General features: G+C 37.0%; 2 protein-coding genes and 1 long non-coding RNA gene across 3 annotated transcripts; all 3 read right to left on the reverse strand.

Annotated features, from left to right (window-relative positions):
• Positions 1-9,204: 9,204 nt before the first annotated feature.
• On the reverse strand, positions 9,205-9,903 carry LOC125191015 (receptor-like protein 9DC3). The gene has a single exon (XM_048088473.1). It carries the CDS (start codon positions 9,901-9,903, stop codon positions 9,205-9,207), a length of 699 nt encoding a protein of 232 aa, XP_047944430.1.
• Positions 9,904-15,008: 5,105 nt separating this feature from the next.
• Positions 15,009-15,863, reverse strand: LOC125191024 (receptor-like protein 49). Its single transcript, XM_048088484.1, has 2 exons — positions 15,743-15,863; positions 15,009-15,658 (listed from the first exon to the last, which is right to left on the reverse strand). The coding sequence occupies exons 1-2, from the start codon at positions 15,861-15,863 to the stop codon at positions 15,009-15,011; spliced, it is 771 nt and encodes a 256-aa protein (XP_047944441.1).
• Positions 15,864-16,078: 215 nt separating this feature from the next.
• LOC125200863 lies at positions 16,079-17,209 on the reverse strand. The gene is made up of 2 exons (XR_007172793.1): positions 17,161-17,209; positions 16,079-16,303 (listed from the first exon to the last, which is right to left on the reverse strand). It is a non-coding gene; the product is annotated as an uncharacterized LOC125200863 (long non-coding RNA).
• Between the last annotated feature and the right edge of the window lie 239 nt (positions 17,210-17,448).

Raw genomic sequence — 17,448 nt, forward strand, 5'->3', positions numbered from 1 at the left:
TAACTTTATAATAATAAATAGACTAAAGCTTAAAATTGGTCGCATACATTCACCTGAACAAACTCTTTGGTCCTAACCACTTAAAATTGGTCGCATACATTCACCTGAACAAACTCTTTGGTCCTACACGTTTGTTAGCTTTTGGTCCCAAACATTATATTTTGGTCCATACTTAACATCAAATAGATTTTTTTTGGAAATGTACGAGACTAAAATCAGACATTAAAATCCGGTTGACCATTAATTTTTTGGGGAACCGTTAAATATGGACCAAAACATAATATTTAGAACCAAAAGCTAACTAAGTTGATGTGTAGGACTAAAATATCTTAACAAAATAATATTCGTATCAACTCCACACGGTTGAAATCGAGTGATACTAGAATGGCACCATGAAGCTCCTTAACAATTGAAAACCCCATGTACTCAATTGAAACCATTCATATTCCAGATTTTTGAGAAGACTTAGTGTAGGAAACATGTATCACGTGGGAAATTCCTAAAGGCTAGGCCTTTGGCCTTTCATATGGTGTAACCTCCAAAATGTTTATGGAGTGCCTTAATACCAAGACCTTTCATGTAGGCTCCTCTATCCTATAAATAGGTGTGGCTTTGAGAGATGAAAACACACACCAACAATCATTCTCTCTTCTCTCTAAGCTCAAGCATTCTAGTACCACATCTTGTGAGCACTACATTGTTCCTAGTTTCTGCCTCCAACTAAGTTCCGCTGAGCCTACGAGTTTGAGGTGCTTCTACTGGTAGGAGGAAAGTCAAGCCATCTTTGGGGACGTTGCGCCAATCCGTGAGCACTAGCCGGGGCGTATCTCGCTCTGCGGAGAGAGGCTTAATTTAATTTAATTTTGGAAGAAGACAATAGTTTGCATCTTCGTGCTTTTATTGTATTTCTTTGTTTTATTTACCTCTAGTTTTTGGTTCTTTTGTAATAGCAAGAGTTGCTCGTGTAAAGGCTACACTATTTCCAACAATCGCAAGACGAGATATTGTACTCTTGCCGAAATCATGTCGGTTCTAAGCCGGAGGGAACTGAAACAACAACACCGGATCGTCTTCTCGCATCCGCAACACCTCAACGATGGCACTGCTTCGACCTCAAGTGGTCATGGCTCGCCGACAAGCCTGAAAATTCAAGGGCTTCGATTTCAAGCGCAACAAAAGATGTTGTTTTACCTAACTACGTTGGGCTGCTAATCAAGGAGGATGCTCCACTGCATCGAGGAGGAGACTAGATTTAATGTCCGGGCTGCCTATGATGTTTCGTGCATCAAGGAGATTTCCTTGTGCAAGAACCATATCTTGAACGGCTTCGGGGATAGTCTCTATTCCATCTTTGCCGGGGCTAAGACCTCCAAAGCTTTGTGGGAGGCTCTTGACAAGAAGTATCGCGTCGAGGACGCCGGTACAAAGAAATTTGTAGTCGCAAAATTTCTGGACTACATGATGGTGGACTCTCCCTCTGGCGAGATACAGGCGGTACCATCAAGTCGGAGGGGCCTCGAACATGCCAAGGCAACTGATGGAGAAGGGAGGATCTTCCAAGCGTCCCGCCAAGGGAAAATGACAAGGGCAAGGGAAATAGAAGGCTGTCCGAAAGTTTGAAGGCAACCGCTCAACCGTGATAAGCCGGGCCACATGGCGTATGACCGCCGAAAGCCTAAAAGGATGAAATTCAAGAAGAGTGCCAACATGGTTTCAGAGACTTCAACGATGATGACTTGGCTGTCAAAAGGGTTTCCGAAGTGAACCATGTTGACAATCCGAAGGCTCGGGGTTTGTCACACTGGAGCGTCGGTGCATGTGCTCGATCGTAGCTAATTTTCGCCGACCTACAAGTAGAAGGGAAGAAGCTCCACATGGGAAACCAAGACCTGCCTGAAGTCGTGGGATGGGAGAAGTGAAGCTCTTAATGACATCTCGGTCGTGAGCTAAAGCCGAAGGATGTGCCGCATGTCCCAAACATCCGCAAAAATCTTGCTTTCTCGGTAGTTTGCTCATAGTCAGCGGCTTTAAGCTAGTATTTGATTCCTGACAAGTTTATGCTATCCAAGTTTGGTACTTTCCTTGAAAAGGCTATCTTTCCAATGGCTTCGTTCAAACTTAATGTAATGGCCACCGGCTGGATACGAATCAAGTGAATGATAATAAGCACGTTTCTTCGTCTTACTCGCTTGAGCGCACCATTTATGGCATTGTAGATTAGACATGTGAATCTAAATGCTATAAAAAGATTAGTAAATCTTGATTTACTAAAAGTTGATGAGTTTAATTCATGTAAAAGAAATGTGAAGTCTCAGGTTGAAGCAAAATCAATTAAGCCGCTGCCCCGGGCCGGGTAACGGAGCACCAAACCTCTAGAGTTGATCCATACAGATATATGTGTGATTTAAAATTTGTACAACCAGGTAAAAAAGTATTTTATCACATTCATTGATGATTGCACAAGGTATTGTTATATTTACTTATTAAGAAGTAAAGATGAGGCAATTGAAGCGTTTAAAGACTTCAAAAATGAAGTCGAAAATCAACTTAATTGTCGAATTAAGTGTGTTCGATGATAGAGGTGGTGAATATGTGGCGCTGCTATGCACTATGTCATGCAAGTGGTATAATTCACCAAACCACGGCTCCATATTTCCCGCCGAACGGTGTCACGAACGCAAAATCGAATACCGAAAGAGATGATGAATGCCTGATTAATTCAGCTTACTCCCGTAACATGTGGGGAAGCTTTGCTAACCGTGAAATTACATCTTAAATAAGATTCCACTCAAAAAATAGGGATGTGACTCTTATGAATTGTGGAAGGGAGTTAAACCTTCATATACATACCTCAAAGTGTGGTGTTTTAGCAAAGGTACAAGTGCCGCCTCCAAAACAAGTTGCAATTGGCCCTAAAACAAATTTCGATTGTATCTTTATTGGATATGCATTGAACAAAGAGCGCATGTCGCTTCTAGTTCATAAAGTCAGCTATACCTGATGTAGTTGAAGGAACAATAATTGAGTCAAGGAATGTGTTGTATTCTTTGAATGTGTTTTGGTAAGAACAAGATGATCATTCTAGAAAGAATGATGGATGAAACCACTAGTTCTAATTCTCCAAAAGTGACGAGGACAAGTCCCGAGGATGTAGAACCAAGACGTGGTAAAAGAGTTAGGAGTTGCTAAGACTTTTGGTCCAGACTTCATACCTTTTATGTTGGATGGTGAACCAAAGTCACTACTGTGAAGCACTGTCTGGCCCGGGGATTGCAGTGTGGTGGCTAGAAGCTATCAACAGTGAAATGGAATCCATCATGCTAAATAGCACATGGGTGTTAGCAGACTTCAAGCGAAGGTCAAGGCCTTAGATGCAAGGGATTCTGAAAAAGAAATATAACCAGATGGTACTGTAGATAAGTACAAAGCTCGCTCAGTGGTGAAAGGCTTCAAGTAGAAAGAAGGCATGACTTCTTTGATACTTACTCACCTGTTACGAGAATAGCTTCCATCCAAGTGCTTGCGATTGCTGCTTGCACAATCTTGAGATTCACCAAATGGATGTGAAAACTGCATTCCTGAATGGTGATTTGGAAGAAGAGATATACATGGAGCAAACCTGAAGGGTTTGTTATGCCTGGGCAGGAAACGCACATATGCAAATTGGTAAAGTCTCTTTATGGATTGAAGCAAGCGCCGTTGCAATGGCACTTGTCTGACAATGTGATGTTGTCAAATGATTCACGGTCAACGAGTGTGATAAGTGTGTTTACATTAAGAACACAGATAACGGGTTTGTTATGCCAGTGTCTTTATGTTGATGATATGTTGATAATGGGCAGCAATAGTGCCATTATTAACGAGACAAAAAACATGTTGAAAAGAAATTTCGATATGAAAGATATGGGTCTAGCTGATGTGATTCTCGAATCAAAATTTTGAGGAGACTAATGAGGAATTGCCTTAACGCAATCATTATGTTGAGAAAATGCTTAAGAAATTCAACTCGTTTGATTGTAAGCCAGCAAAGACTCCTTGGAGCTCAATGTCCATCTAAGCAAGAATATGGGCGAGCCTGTTGCTCAAGAAGAGTATGCAAAGGTTATAGGAAGTTTGATGTTTATCACAAACTGTACTAGACCAGATCTTGCTTGTACGGGTGAACAAGTTGAGCGATTCACGAGCAATCCAAGCAAGGAACATTGGAAAGCTCTGTGCAGAATTTTGAGATACTTGAAGTATACTATTGACTTTGGATTGCACTACACAAGATATCCCCAAGTACTTGAAGGGTACTGTGACGCAAAATTGGATCTCTGATTCAAAAGACTCATTTTCGACGAGTGGGTATGTGTCTACTGTGGGGGTGGTGCCGTTTCGTGGAAGTCAGCAAAAACAGACGTGTATTGCTCGCTCCACCATGAATCTGAGTTTATCGCTTTGGATAAAGCAGGGAAGAAGCCGAGTGGCTCTTCCTAGAACGTATTCCATGTTGAAGAAGCCAGTGCCCACAGTAGTGATATACTGTGATAGTAAAGCGTGCCATAGGTAGAGCACACAGTGGCTTTATAATGGTAAGTCTCGACACATTCGTCGCAGACACAATACCGTAAGGCAGTTGATCACAAGTGGTGTTATCGCAGTTGACTATGTTAAGTCAGTGGATAACATAAGGGATCCATTAACAAAAGGTTTAAACCGTGATCAAATGCATAAATTGCTAAGGGGCGTATCTCGTCTTGCGGAGAGAGGCTTACCTCGACTCGACTTGAAGAAGACAATAGTTTGCATCTTGTTCTTTTATTGTATTTCTTTTGTTTTATTTACCTCTAGTTTTTGGTTCTTTTGTAATAGCAAGAGTTGCCTGTGTAAAGGCTACACTATTTCCAACACTTAGTTCTACCAGGAAGTTTGGCTCGCAAAGAGGATCCATGAGGAAGTACAAGCTTCTTTAAAACATAAACATCATGGTTTACAGGATGAGCAGATGCAAGCTAAGAAACATACCCCCTTGGATAACTGGTAAGAAAATAGCAGTAGCAACAGGTAGCGGCATTGTAGATAGGGTATTAGTCCTATCGGGGCTGCACGGCAGATTGACTTCCAAACTCGTGCCCTTAGGGGCCGCCATCTCTATTTACCTCTTAGTTCCATGATTATCACTAGGCAAGCCAATGGTTGGATTTGATACATTTTCTTTTGCTTTTGTCTCCAATCTAGAGTCAGTTGAAATCACATATTCTGGTTTATCACAATGCTCACCTTTTCCAACTGAGTATTCTATCTGAGCATCCAAACTCGATAAATCAGACACTTCTCCTTCTTGCTCCCTCATTCGATGCGTACTTCCATACATAGAACTATCCATCCCTTCACCATGTTTTAGCAAATGTGTATGAGAGAACTCATCATCATAGCATCTCTTCTCCGAGACTTCATTATTACTAACCTGGAAGTTTGGCTCGCAAAGAGCAAAGAGCCCCTTCTTTCTAATTTGATCCCTAAGAATAGCTTTCTCAGCCACTGAACCCGGCTTTGAGCACTTTTTGACATCTTCAAGATATCTATTATGGGAGAAAGATGACCTCCTCCCGCCAACATAGATCTTCACTTTCAAACCTCCCAAATGATATCGATCCTGAAAGAAAAGATTCGGCCTTTGCCATTGAGGTCGGGACAGCGACAGTATGCAGCGGTGCTGCTGAACGTTGGTGGCTAGGTGGATCAAACACCGTGCGATCAGGCTGCAAAGGCTGTGTACCCAGGCGTGGGTTAAGACAAGAATCAGCAAGAGTTGCTCTCAATTGATAGCTTCAATTCTTCAAGGGCTGTAGACTAGATTGTACATGTTTTTAAGATAATGTACTTGTATCTTCTGAAGATGTTGCACTCCCCCCTAGAATTTGCCTTCCAACAAGATAAGTTTCTTCCTCGATTACATCTCTGAAACTTGTCATCGACCTATCCAAAGAGGCAGAATAACCCCTTTGCCCATTTTGGAAGTTACCAGCAAAACCAGAGTCCGGGCTGGCCGAGGTCAAATTCTCATGTCTTTGGATCCATTTCCCACAAGATATTACGAGTAAAAAACTATCAAACCAAGAAAAGAAAAGGAAAGTCATTGACAGCATCAGCAAATCCAATCAACAAAACAAAAGCAAGTACGCATTGATTGACTAATGCAATCCACCGGCCACAATGAAGAAACTCAGAGAGAATTTCTACAAACAAATTCGTAAAGACGTTCATTCAACAAGTAGACAGCCTTCTAAAACGTCATAAAAATAAAAGTACACTTAGTTAACTGGTTGCACAAAACAGAACCCCAACAATCTTCATATTAACAGAATGCTAAGCACTTCATAAAAACAGAGGCATATAAAGTTAAAACTAATTACAAATTTATGGTTGCCATGCAGCTGGTTTAATCAGACAATTTCATCAATTTTATAAAAATATTTCATCTTAAATTTAGATCAGGTGACGGCTATATATTCTAAACTTTAATAAATTATACTCATCAACTTTAATATTTTTGAAATACAGAACAAATTTTAGGTTAAGACTTTACATATTACAAACTCTAAATTTGAAATCGAGTACGACCACATAACTAGCAATTAAAAGTAGTAAAAAACAAATAGAAAACACAAATCAAACAATACGTTTATGTCTTTGAATCAAGTTCACCTGCGTGTGGGATCCATTTCTTCTGTGTCTTATATTTATATGTCCAACACCAAAAAATAATTCCACCAAATTTGGTTTTGTGGGATCCATTTCCCACAAAACTTAAATTAAAACAATTTCGTAACAAATGCAAAACGATACACATTCAAACAGTTTGCAACAGAACAAAACAAATTTGCAATCTTCATTAAAAACAGAGGTATATAAAGTTAACTAATTACACAAAACCGAATCCAACAGTTCCCTACTCACCAATGCAAAATTCAATCTTCTTCTTTAGTGATAAGCAAAAAATGCGTAATTTAAAGTAATTAAAAGACATATAACAAAGAAAAGGGAGCAATCAAGCACATCACTATCCACTAACACCTACCAACTCCAACAACATAAACTATCAAAATTAGCTCATAAATATCACACTAATTATTGAATTAACACATAAACCACTCATCAAAACACTTCAATTTCCCATTCCCATGCTCACAAACCATAATTGAGCTCAGTGAGAAATTAGGGTTAATTCACAAATCTCAAAATTCACAAAAAATACGAAGCTTCTAGAGAAATTCAAGCATAGAGGTACGAGCTGAGCGAAGAATCTAACCTTCATTCATCGACGAGTTGAAAAAGTGAGAGAGCGAAGCTCGTAGAGATGGTCAACTGAGACAGTATGGGGAAATTGCACCATACATACAAAAAGTTTCTTCAATGTTTCAATTTAGTACAAAAAGTTTTAACTTAACATAAATCATACAAAATATTTCATGAGGGTTTCAAGTTAATACATTCTGTTTAACAACGTTAGTTTTTTCTCAATTTATCATTCTACTACATATTTTATAGCATAAACGTTTATTTAGGGAAAAGTTAGCTTATGACAGCAAATAAAATTCAAACAATTCAAAAGGTAAGACATTTTCTCTTGACATCTGGAAGAGAAATTATGGCAGAACCTATAAGAATGAGCAAAGTAGCCACAAGTCTTTAGTGCCAGCCGCCATTGCGGAAACGAGGATGCCGAAGATTTCTCCAAATGGATGAAGGAAATGAGAGAGGCGGATGGAGAAGCTACGGCGTCGTGGTCGTGGTGAATAGCTTCTACGAGCTCGAGCCTGACTAGGACTAGGCTGATCATTAAAGGAATGTTATAGGGAGAAGGGCTTGGAACATAGACCCTGTTTTGTTCTGCATTACAATGCTGATGGGGAGAGAGAGGAAAGAAGCCTAATGTTGATGTGGGTGTATGCGTGGTGTGGCTCAATTCAAAGAAGGCGAGTTCTATAGTGTATGTGTGTTTTGGGAGCATGGCCAAGTACCATTCGGCTCAGCTAAAGGAGATTCCAATTGGCCTCGACGCTTCGGGCCTTGATTTCGTTTGGGTCGTGAGGGGCAGCGGGGAGGAGGAATGGCTGCTGGAGAGGGTGAAAGGCAGAGGCCTAAAATCATAAGGGGTGGGCGTTGATAGTGGGGGCTTTCTTGACACATTGTGGATGAAATTTGATTCTGGAAGGGGTGTGCAGCGGGGGAATCGGAGGCGGAGATGAGGAGGAGAGCAGCTGATTATAGAGATATTGCCATAGAAAATTGTTGTATGCTAACTTTTTCTTGAATAATAGTATGCTGTTATGACAACGGTAGGTGGAGGGAGAGAGCAACGAGTATATAGAGAATGCAGTAGGCTGATAAATGAGAAAAAACTAACGGTGTTAAAAGAATTAAAAAGAATGGATTAACTTGAAACACTTATGAAACATTTTGTATGATTTATGTTAAGTTATAATTTTTTGTACTAAATTGAAACATTGAGGAAACTTTTTGTATGTATGGGGTAATTTCCCCGAGACAGTATTGACGCTTTTTTGTTTCTTTATCGATTTTCCTTTTGCAGATTATTTATTTACTGTCGTTCCTAAGTAAATACTCCCTCCGTTTCTTCATAGTTGAGGCGGAACTTTTCGGCACAGAGTTTTAGAAATGAATGTTGGGTGTGTTAAATAAATAGATAAAAAAGTAAGAGAGATGAAAAGGTAGAGAGAATAAAGTATAAAGTGAATAAAATAGAGAGAATAAAGTAAGAGAAGATAAAGTAAGGGAGAGGAAAAAGTTACCATATAAGGAAATGACTCAACTATGAAGAACATCTGTTGGTGTAAACTGTTCGCTTGTGTTATTTTATAGTGCACATTGTGCATTGCTCTACTGCTTGATTGAGTTCTAATCTCAGCCTCGACACTATTTTATTAGTTATGATGTACAATTAATAACAGATAGGCTAGATTATTTTTTTCAAAATACAGAACACAATTTAGCAATACTTCACAAAATTTATTAAAGATAGTAAGCAAACCGAGAAGTAGCAATTTAAAAGGTAAAAAGAAATAGAAAACACAACTCAAACACAAGCAGTAGTTCTAAATCAAACACAAGAAAATCACACAATTCTCCTTTGGCTTTGAATCAAGTTCCCCTGCGGATTCGTGTAGCTCGGTTGCGTCTCTTCTTCGTCTTATATTGCTATCCAACCCCGAAAAAGAATTCCACCAACCATCTTGGCCTTCCACTTCTTATAATCATGTAACCAATTCCAATCCCAACTACAAATCCACTTCCATATCCCATCACAACACATCGCCACCCAAATCCGTCTATAAATCCATTTTCATCATCTTCTTCTTCAGCAGGCTGTATTGATTTCCCATCATCCTCTTTGCATTTTCTCGTCAACGGAACTCCATACAATCCCAAGTTTCCCATATATGAATCATTCTCAAATGTGGAAAACTGATTAGACTGCGGTATTTGCCCAACAAGATTGTTCGTTGAAAGGTTTAATTTCGCAAGAAACGTCAACCTTGTCAAATCATTCGGAATTTCTCCATCCAATTTGTTTGTAGACAAGTCCAACGATTCGAGTTCACTCATATTTCTAAGAGATGAAGGAATATGTCCTGTAAGGGTATTGTGGGACAAATTCAAGTATCTAAGAATCTTGAGATTTCCTATGGAAGGTGGAATAGTTCCAGTAAATCTATTGGAGGATAAGTCAAGTGTTGTGAAGGTGTCCAATAGTCTATCAATTAACCGATCTTGACCTTTCAAGATGAGCCTCATCTCCAAGTCACTTTGAAACTCATCATATTCAATTTCTACTGGCTCAATCATTGCTCTGAAATTGTTGAAAATAGCTTTGAGGTAGAGAGCCCATAAATTCATTATGGGATACATCTAATACTTGCAACCTAGGAAATGGAAACTTGGTTCGAGAAGGAAGCGACATGTTACCACCAAACTTGTTAGACCTCAACACTACACTCGAAGCTCACGTAAGCGTTCCATCCAGAATGGAAATTCGTCCTTTATTCTATTATTTCCAATGTCGAGACCCTTTAGACTTTGACAGTTGGTTAAGGATTTAGGTAATCGTCCGTGGAATTTGTTATCACCTAAATTAATGGACATAAGATTACAATCCTTAAAAAATGTAGATGGAATGAGGCCGCTAAATTGATTTTTGTTGAGATGAAAGACAGTCAAAGATCCGATGCAGTGTAGCAGTCTTCCTTCCAAAGTATTATTTGAGAGAAGAAGAATACGAATGGCTGACATGCAGATGGAGGATGGGAGTTCACCATTTAAATTGTTGGAAGAGAGATATAAGAACTCCAGCTTTGAAAGATTTCCGATTGTGGATGGTATTGGACCTTAAAACAAGTATATTTGAAAGATAAACGAAGGATAAGAATCAAATCGAAAAATACGCATGCATGCCATTTTACTCATCCTAACAATGTTTGTTATCCGCTTTAGATATAAGGTGTTGGAAAAAATATCACTAATCTGCCTAGCTTGCATATTATGATATTTATAAAATGCCCAACAAAATTATTCAATGGATGTCAAGTTACAGATGGAGAATGGGAGCTCACCATTCAAGTTGTTGGAAGAGAGCGATAAGTGATGCAGATTTGAAAGATTTCCAATGGCGGATGGTATTGGACCTTCAAACAATTTATTTGCAATATAAATCAAATATCTTTATATCAAAAAAATGCACATGCATGGAATTTCATATGTATGTTATTTGTTTTAGATATTCACATTTGACAGTAAAGAGCCCACAAATGCAATACGAGAAAGCATTTTTGTCACTATCGTATCCCGATGAATGGATATTTGGGTCCAATCTGCCTAGCTCGCATGTAGGAAATCACTATATCAATATGTTCTAGAAATGACATAAAATTTTAGGTGTTGGTGAAATTTAATTAAAATGTCACTACTTATTATTATGACATCTTGCATATGAGTAACTCAAAGAATAGAATAAGATTATTTAAGATATGTCAAGTTGCAGATGGAGGATGAGAGCTCACCATTTAATTTGTTGGAAGAGAGACCTACGTACTCCAGATTTATAAGATTCCCAATGATGGATGGTATTTGACCTTCAAACAATTTATTTGATAGATAAATAAGGATATAAATCAAATTTCTCTACATCCAAAAGTGCATGCGTAGCATTTTACCAACATTGACTATATTACTCATATATGCATGTCTACAATTTGGATTATTGGTATTGAAATGTATACATAATGTTTAACATTTAGGAGAGAATAAGAGATCATTTAATGATATGTGCAAGTTGCAAATTAATGCTATAATGCAGAGAACGACCGCTAAGTATAGATTATTCTCAATGGTTGATGGAAAAAGTTATTCTAATGACAATTTTAGATGCAGAAAGATACAAATTAATCAATCATATTTATTTCTAAAAATTCACATAGAACTTATCCAATAAAGAGCATATATTTTATTTTATATGAATCTATTGATTATTTGCATTATGGAATAACTCATATTGAACTTTTTAATGTTTGTGCTCTAACATAAACTATTTAGACAGAAAAGAGATTGCAAGAATATGCTTAAATTAAGATTATACAAGAGTTAGAAATCATGCCTATTAAAGCATTGTTCCCAAGCCTTAAGTGTGTCAGTGCTTTCATGTACTGAATTTCCGAATGAAATGCACCACAAAGTGTGTTACTTGATAGGTCAATGGTATGCAAAGAAGATATGTTGAAAACGGGCTGACGGCAAAGACCCTGACAATTCGTTCGCACTCATGTCCAACCGTTGTAAATTAGCAAGATGACCAATCTCTTGTTGAATAACTCCTACAAATCAAAATGTTTACCTAAAGTTAGTATTTTATAGGACAATATATTTAAAATTAGTTAGTAGTACAAAGAATAATTTTATTAATAACATTACTATCTAATCATTTGTGTGTATGAGCAAGAGAGTGCTAGAGAAAATATTTATTGTGATACATATGAGTTACAAACAAACATATTTATTAGATGTATTAGGTTATGAGGCGATGATGTTACTAAACTGGTGGCTATAGCTGAATAATAAATCATACCACTTAGAAAATTATCTGAAAGCCATAATTGAATGAGCTTTGTCATATTCCACACTTCTCTTGGGATTGATTCGCTAAGTTTGTTATAAGACAAATCCATCTCCTTCAACTTCTTAAGAAAGCCAATTTCTTTGGGAATAGTACCTAAAATGAATAAAATTATCAGTCAAGTAAACAACATGATTATATAGAAAACACCATGCATTTGGAAATGGATAATGTGCATATGGATTTGATAAGTGAAGCAATTTACTTATTACTTTTTCAACAACGAGGACATGGTCTATTAGAATTGATAATCAAGATTAAGCTGAAAATTAGTTATATTTTCAATATAGATATAAGATCATACCTCTTAGATTGTTATCAGCAAGGTCTAGTGTCTTAAGGGGTGTGATGTTCCCAATTTGTGTAGGCATGTCCACTAAAGTTGTTGGTTGACAAGTCAAGAATCTCAAGTTGTGGACATTCAACCAAACTCACCGGTATTTCTCCTTCCAAGTTGTTCCGGGACAGCTGAAGTTCTTCGAGTCTTGGAAGGTTGTTATATCTGCAAATATCCTTTGGTACGGTACCATGGAAATAGTTCTCGCTCAAATCTAGCGAAACTAGAAAAGAAATATTTCCAATTTCTGGTGTGATGCACCTTTGAGTCTCTTATAGTTGAGATGTAAACGAGTCACTCTACTATTAGATGAATCACAAGTAACTCCTTTCCATGTACAAATAGAGGTTCCGGCGGTCCAATTGTTTTTCAAAATCTTGTGAGGATCAGAAGTGATGAGGGATTTAAAGGCAAGAAGTGCAGACTCATCATCGGTATTGATTTGATGAGTAGTAGCAAAGCTAAGACAAGAATACAATAGGAGTAGGGAAAGTATGAAAAATGGGGAATTAACTCTCTCCATATTGAAATTGTAGTGATGTGTGCGATCAAGAAGCAGCCTAGGAGATGCCCTTTTATTCAAAATCAAAATAATAGTATATTCCAATAAATATGACTGAAAGCTTCTCCAGTTACATTTTTTCAAAGTCTAAGTCAATTTCAAAGTGTAAAATTTTCGCAGTGCTAATTGTAATAATGTGCTAAGAAGAAAAATACTGGCAATTTTAATGTTGCAATTTCAAATCCAAGAAGAAGTGATTTATATTTAAATTTAAAATAATCTTTTCCAAGTCAACCCAACTGCAAGTTTAAAATTACCAAATTTTTGTTTCCCCACTAGAAAATGAGGAAGCTTGGTCTTTGATGGGGTAGGGAAGTGGAAAATTGGTCAGCTTGCACTTGCAAAGGAAATACTCCTTCTGGACCAAGATAGTTTAGTCGTATTTTTCAGGGCTATCCAAAGATAGTGAAGTCATTTTATTTTTCTGACATACACTTAAATTTATTCTCCGACATATTTTACCATCCTTTTCTCTCTTACTTCATTCTCCCTCGTGAAAAAGAGAAGACGCACAAGCTCCCATAGCCTTATGATAACAAATATATGGAAAAACTAAGAGAAAAGGGAACAAAATTAACCAATTCTAATTCTAATTGCAAATGCCGACTGCTAAATGCTAATTGAAGTGAGAGATTCCCTTTTATTCAAAATCAAAATAATATATTCCAATAAATATGACTGAAAGCTTCTCCAATTACAATTTTTCAAAGTCAAGTCAATTTCAAAGTGTAAATTTTTCATAGTGCTAATTGTAATAATGTGCTAAGAAGTAAAATACTGGCAATTTTAAGGTTGCAATTTCAATTCCAAGAAGAAGTGATTTATATTTAAATCTAAAATAATACTCCCTCCGTCCAAAAAAAATAGATCGCTTTGTGTATGACACGGGTTTTAGTGTAGAATTGGTAAAGTAAGAGAGAGGAAGAGAAAAAATAGGTAAAGTAAGAGAGATAGGGAGAAAAAGTGAGTAAAGTATGAGAGATGGAAGAAAAAGTGGGAAAAGTATGAGAGATAAACTTTCTATTTTTAGAAATGAGACTATTTTTTGTGGACGTTCCAAAATGACAAAATGAGTTTATTTTTTTTTTAAACGGAGGGAGTAAGTATTTTATATGTAAGTCAACTGGGAAGTAATCAAACACATCACTAGCCACTAACACCCACGAACTCCAAGAGCATAAATTATCAAAATTAGCACACAAATATCACACATATTAGTAAATTAACACATAAAACACTAATCAAAACACTTCAAGGTCCCATTCTGAAACGAGCATACCTTTATCAATTAGTTAGTTTTGATTTACCTTATATTTCTCATATTTGATTAGATATTATTAGATTTGTTTTAGGATATTCTTGTATCCACATATATTATAAATATGTGTGGAGTATTCCATAACATTAATCAATAAGAATATCAATATTTGTTCATTCTTTTCTCCAAAGAGAGAAACCGTCGTGCTCGACGGTCACTCGCCCGCGACAGACATTTATCCTATCACATTCCCATGCTCAAAAGCCATAATTGAGCTAAGTGAGAAATTAGGGTTTATTCGCAATTCAGCGCTTCCTCAAAATTAACTGAAATCACAAAGCTTCTGGAACAATTGAAGCAGAGAGGTAGGAGCTGATCGAAGAATCTAATGATACAGAAAAAAATAGTAGAAAATGAAATCCATCTCGTTAAAGAAACAAAAATAACTGATCTTACTTCACTTTACAAGTTATTTTTCATTGAGTTTTACATACCTACTCCAAAACACATGTACATTAGGTGAGATTTTATAGGCCGCATCACTGTGAATTTAAACTCTGAGACATTTGGAATCTGAAAATAATAGTTGAGGTATACTTACTCGTTAAATATGAATTGACATATCACTGATACACGAAACATTAATATATTGGATAACTAAAAGAATATAGCCTTGTCCTCACTGCTGTCTTCTAGCCTGATTCCTCACAACTCTTCTTCCTCTATCTCTTTTTTTAGGGCGCTGGAAACACTCAAATATCTTCTCAAAAACATCATCAACTTTCTCAAAGTATTTATACCTGAAACTTGGGCATAATAAAAGCAACCACGAAAAGATTCCTATGCCAAAAACATATGCAGCAGCAACAAACACATAACCCCACTCGATCTCCCTATCCGATTCCACTTCCACGTGAGGCGGTGATGGTTTTCCATCACTCCCCTCACATTTTCTCGTCAATGGTAATCCACACAAGCCTGCATTTCCCACATATGACTCATTATCAAATGTGGAAAGTTGGCCAACTTGTGGTATTTGGCCCTCAAGGCTATTTATTGAAAGGTTTAACTTTGCAAGAAATGTCAACTTTGCCAATTCACCTGGAATTTTTCCATCCATTTTGTTTGAAGACAAGTCCAAAGACTCGAGCAAACTCATACTTCCTAGAGATGGCGGTATATGTCCACTGAGGGTATTGTGAGACAAATTCAAGTATCTAAGGGAGTTAAGATTCCCTAGAGAAGATGGAATGCCCCCTGAGAATCTGTTGGAGGATACGTCGAGGGTTGTAAAGGTATCTAGCAGTCGCTTCATTAACTGATCCAATCCTTTCAATGTGAGTTTCAACTCTTAATAAGGTAGATATCTTTTTGTTTCATCATCAGTCTGGTTTTCTTTTGCATCTATCATACCTTGAAAGTTGTTGATATATCTATCAGGTAAAATGCCAACAAATGCATTATGTGATATATCCAATACTTGCAACTTTGGAAATGGCCGCTCTGTGTTTGAGTTTGAAGCCACCAACGACATTGCACCATTGAACTTATTTGACCTCAGGACGAGGACGCGAAGTTGAGGGAGTGTTTCCATCCAAAAGGGAAACACATCTCGTATTTCATTATCACCAATGTCAATCCCCAGAACGTCTTTGCAGTTGACTAGGGTGTGGGGTAGTATTCCTTCCAATTTGTTTCCATTTAGATTGATTGACTGAAGACTGCAACCTTTTGTGAATGTAGATGGAATGGGGCCACTAAGTTTATTTGCATTCAAATGGAGAATTACTAGTGAAGCGCTTAAGTTTCCAAGACAATATGGAAATGATCCTTCCAAATTATTGTATGATAAAAAGAGGACCATTAGGAATCTCAAGTTGCAAACGGATGGTGGAATCTCTCCACTTAAGTTGTTGGAGTTGAGTTCTAACTGCAACAGCTTTGATTGATTCACAAAGGTGGATGGTATCGAACCTTCAAGATTATTTTGTGCACGTTAAGTTTCAACATTGATATGTATAGAATTAAATTAAAACAACATATCATCTATCGTTGTCATAAAATAATGCATTGCAGTAACATATAAATAGTGAAAATTGATAATTTCCTATTTTACTTTTACTATGTTAGGCTAGTAAACCTCTTATTCAATTAACTCACTTCACTCACATTTTATTATAAAATACTTCATCCGTCCCACAATAGGAGTCACATTTGGTGTGTGCACGAATTTTAAGAATTGTAAAGAATAGTGGATTAGAAAAGTTAGTGGAATACGAGGTCCACTTTTTTTACATTGATTTTATAATAGAATGTGAGTGAAGTGAGTTAGTGAAATTTGGGTCCTACTTACCATTTATTGTAAATATGAAATGCGACTCTTATTGTAGGACAGACCAAAATGGCAAAATGTAACTCTTATTGTGGCACGAAGGGAGTATAAAAGTACGACCCATATTCCACTAACTTTTTCTACCAATTTTATTTACAAAGTCAAACAATTTCTTAAAACTCGAGCTAGTAAAAATGAAATATTTATCGACTGACAGATGGAGTATAACAAACTGTTCTAGCAATGACATGCTCCTTCCTAAATAAATAGTCTCCTTTTTGTCATTTGGTTCGTTTTCACAAAATCAATTCACTTTCTATTTTTTGGAATATTTTTACCACACATGATGTTATTAACTATGTGTTTCCACTATCCACTAACATGACTTTTGAAAGAATTTCTCTTAATAGCTTATACTAATTTTGCATTAATACTCCATCCCGAAAATCAAATTTTGGGGATAAGGGGGAGAAATATTTTAGATATTGTGAAAGCTCACCATTTAACTTGTTGGAGCCGAGCCATATGTAACGGAGATTTGATAGATTTTCGATGGTAGATGGTATGGGACCTTCAAATATTTTATTTGAAAGATAAGAAGGATATAGAATCAAATTTGTTAACATCTAAAATTGCAAATGCATATCATCTTGTCAACTAATTTATTGTAGATAAAAGCTCACCATTTCATTTGATGGGACAAAGCCCTAACTCATAAGTATAGATTCTCAATTGTGCATGGTATAAGTCGGTACAAGATGTTGGGATAAGTTTTTCTAAAGACAAT

This window comes from Salvia hispanica, chromosome 1 (genome assembly GCF_023119035.1).
Source record: "Salvia hispanica cultivar TCC Black 2014 chromosome 1, UniMelb_Shisp_WGS_1.0, whole genome shotgun sequence".
In the NCBI taxonomy this organism is placed as follows: domain Eukaryota; kingdom Viridiplantae; phylum Streptophyta; class Magnoliopsida; order Lamiales; family Lamiaceae; genus Salvia; species Salvia hispanica.

Coding starts and splice junctions, on each gene's coding strand:
- LOC125191015 (XM_048088473.1), bottom strand. CDS start 9,903: ATGAATTTATGGGCTCTCTACCTCAAAGCTATTTTCAACAATTTCAGA.
- LOC125191024 (XM_048088484.1), bottom strand. CDS start 15,863: ATGTCGTTGGTGGCTTCAAACTCAAACACAGAGCGGCCATTTCCAAAG. Junction 15,659..15,742: donor ATATATCAACAACTTTCAAG/GTATGATAGATG, acceptor TCACATTGAAAG/GATTGGATCAGTTAATGAAG.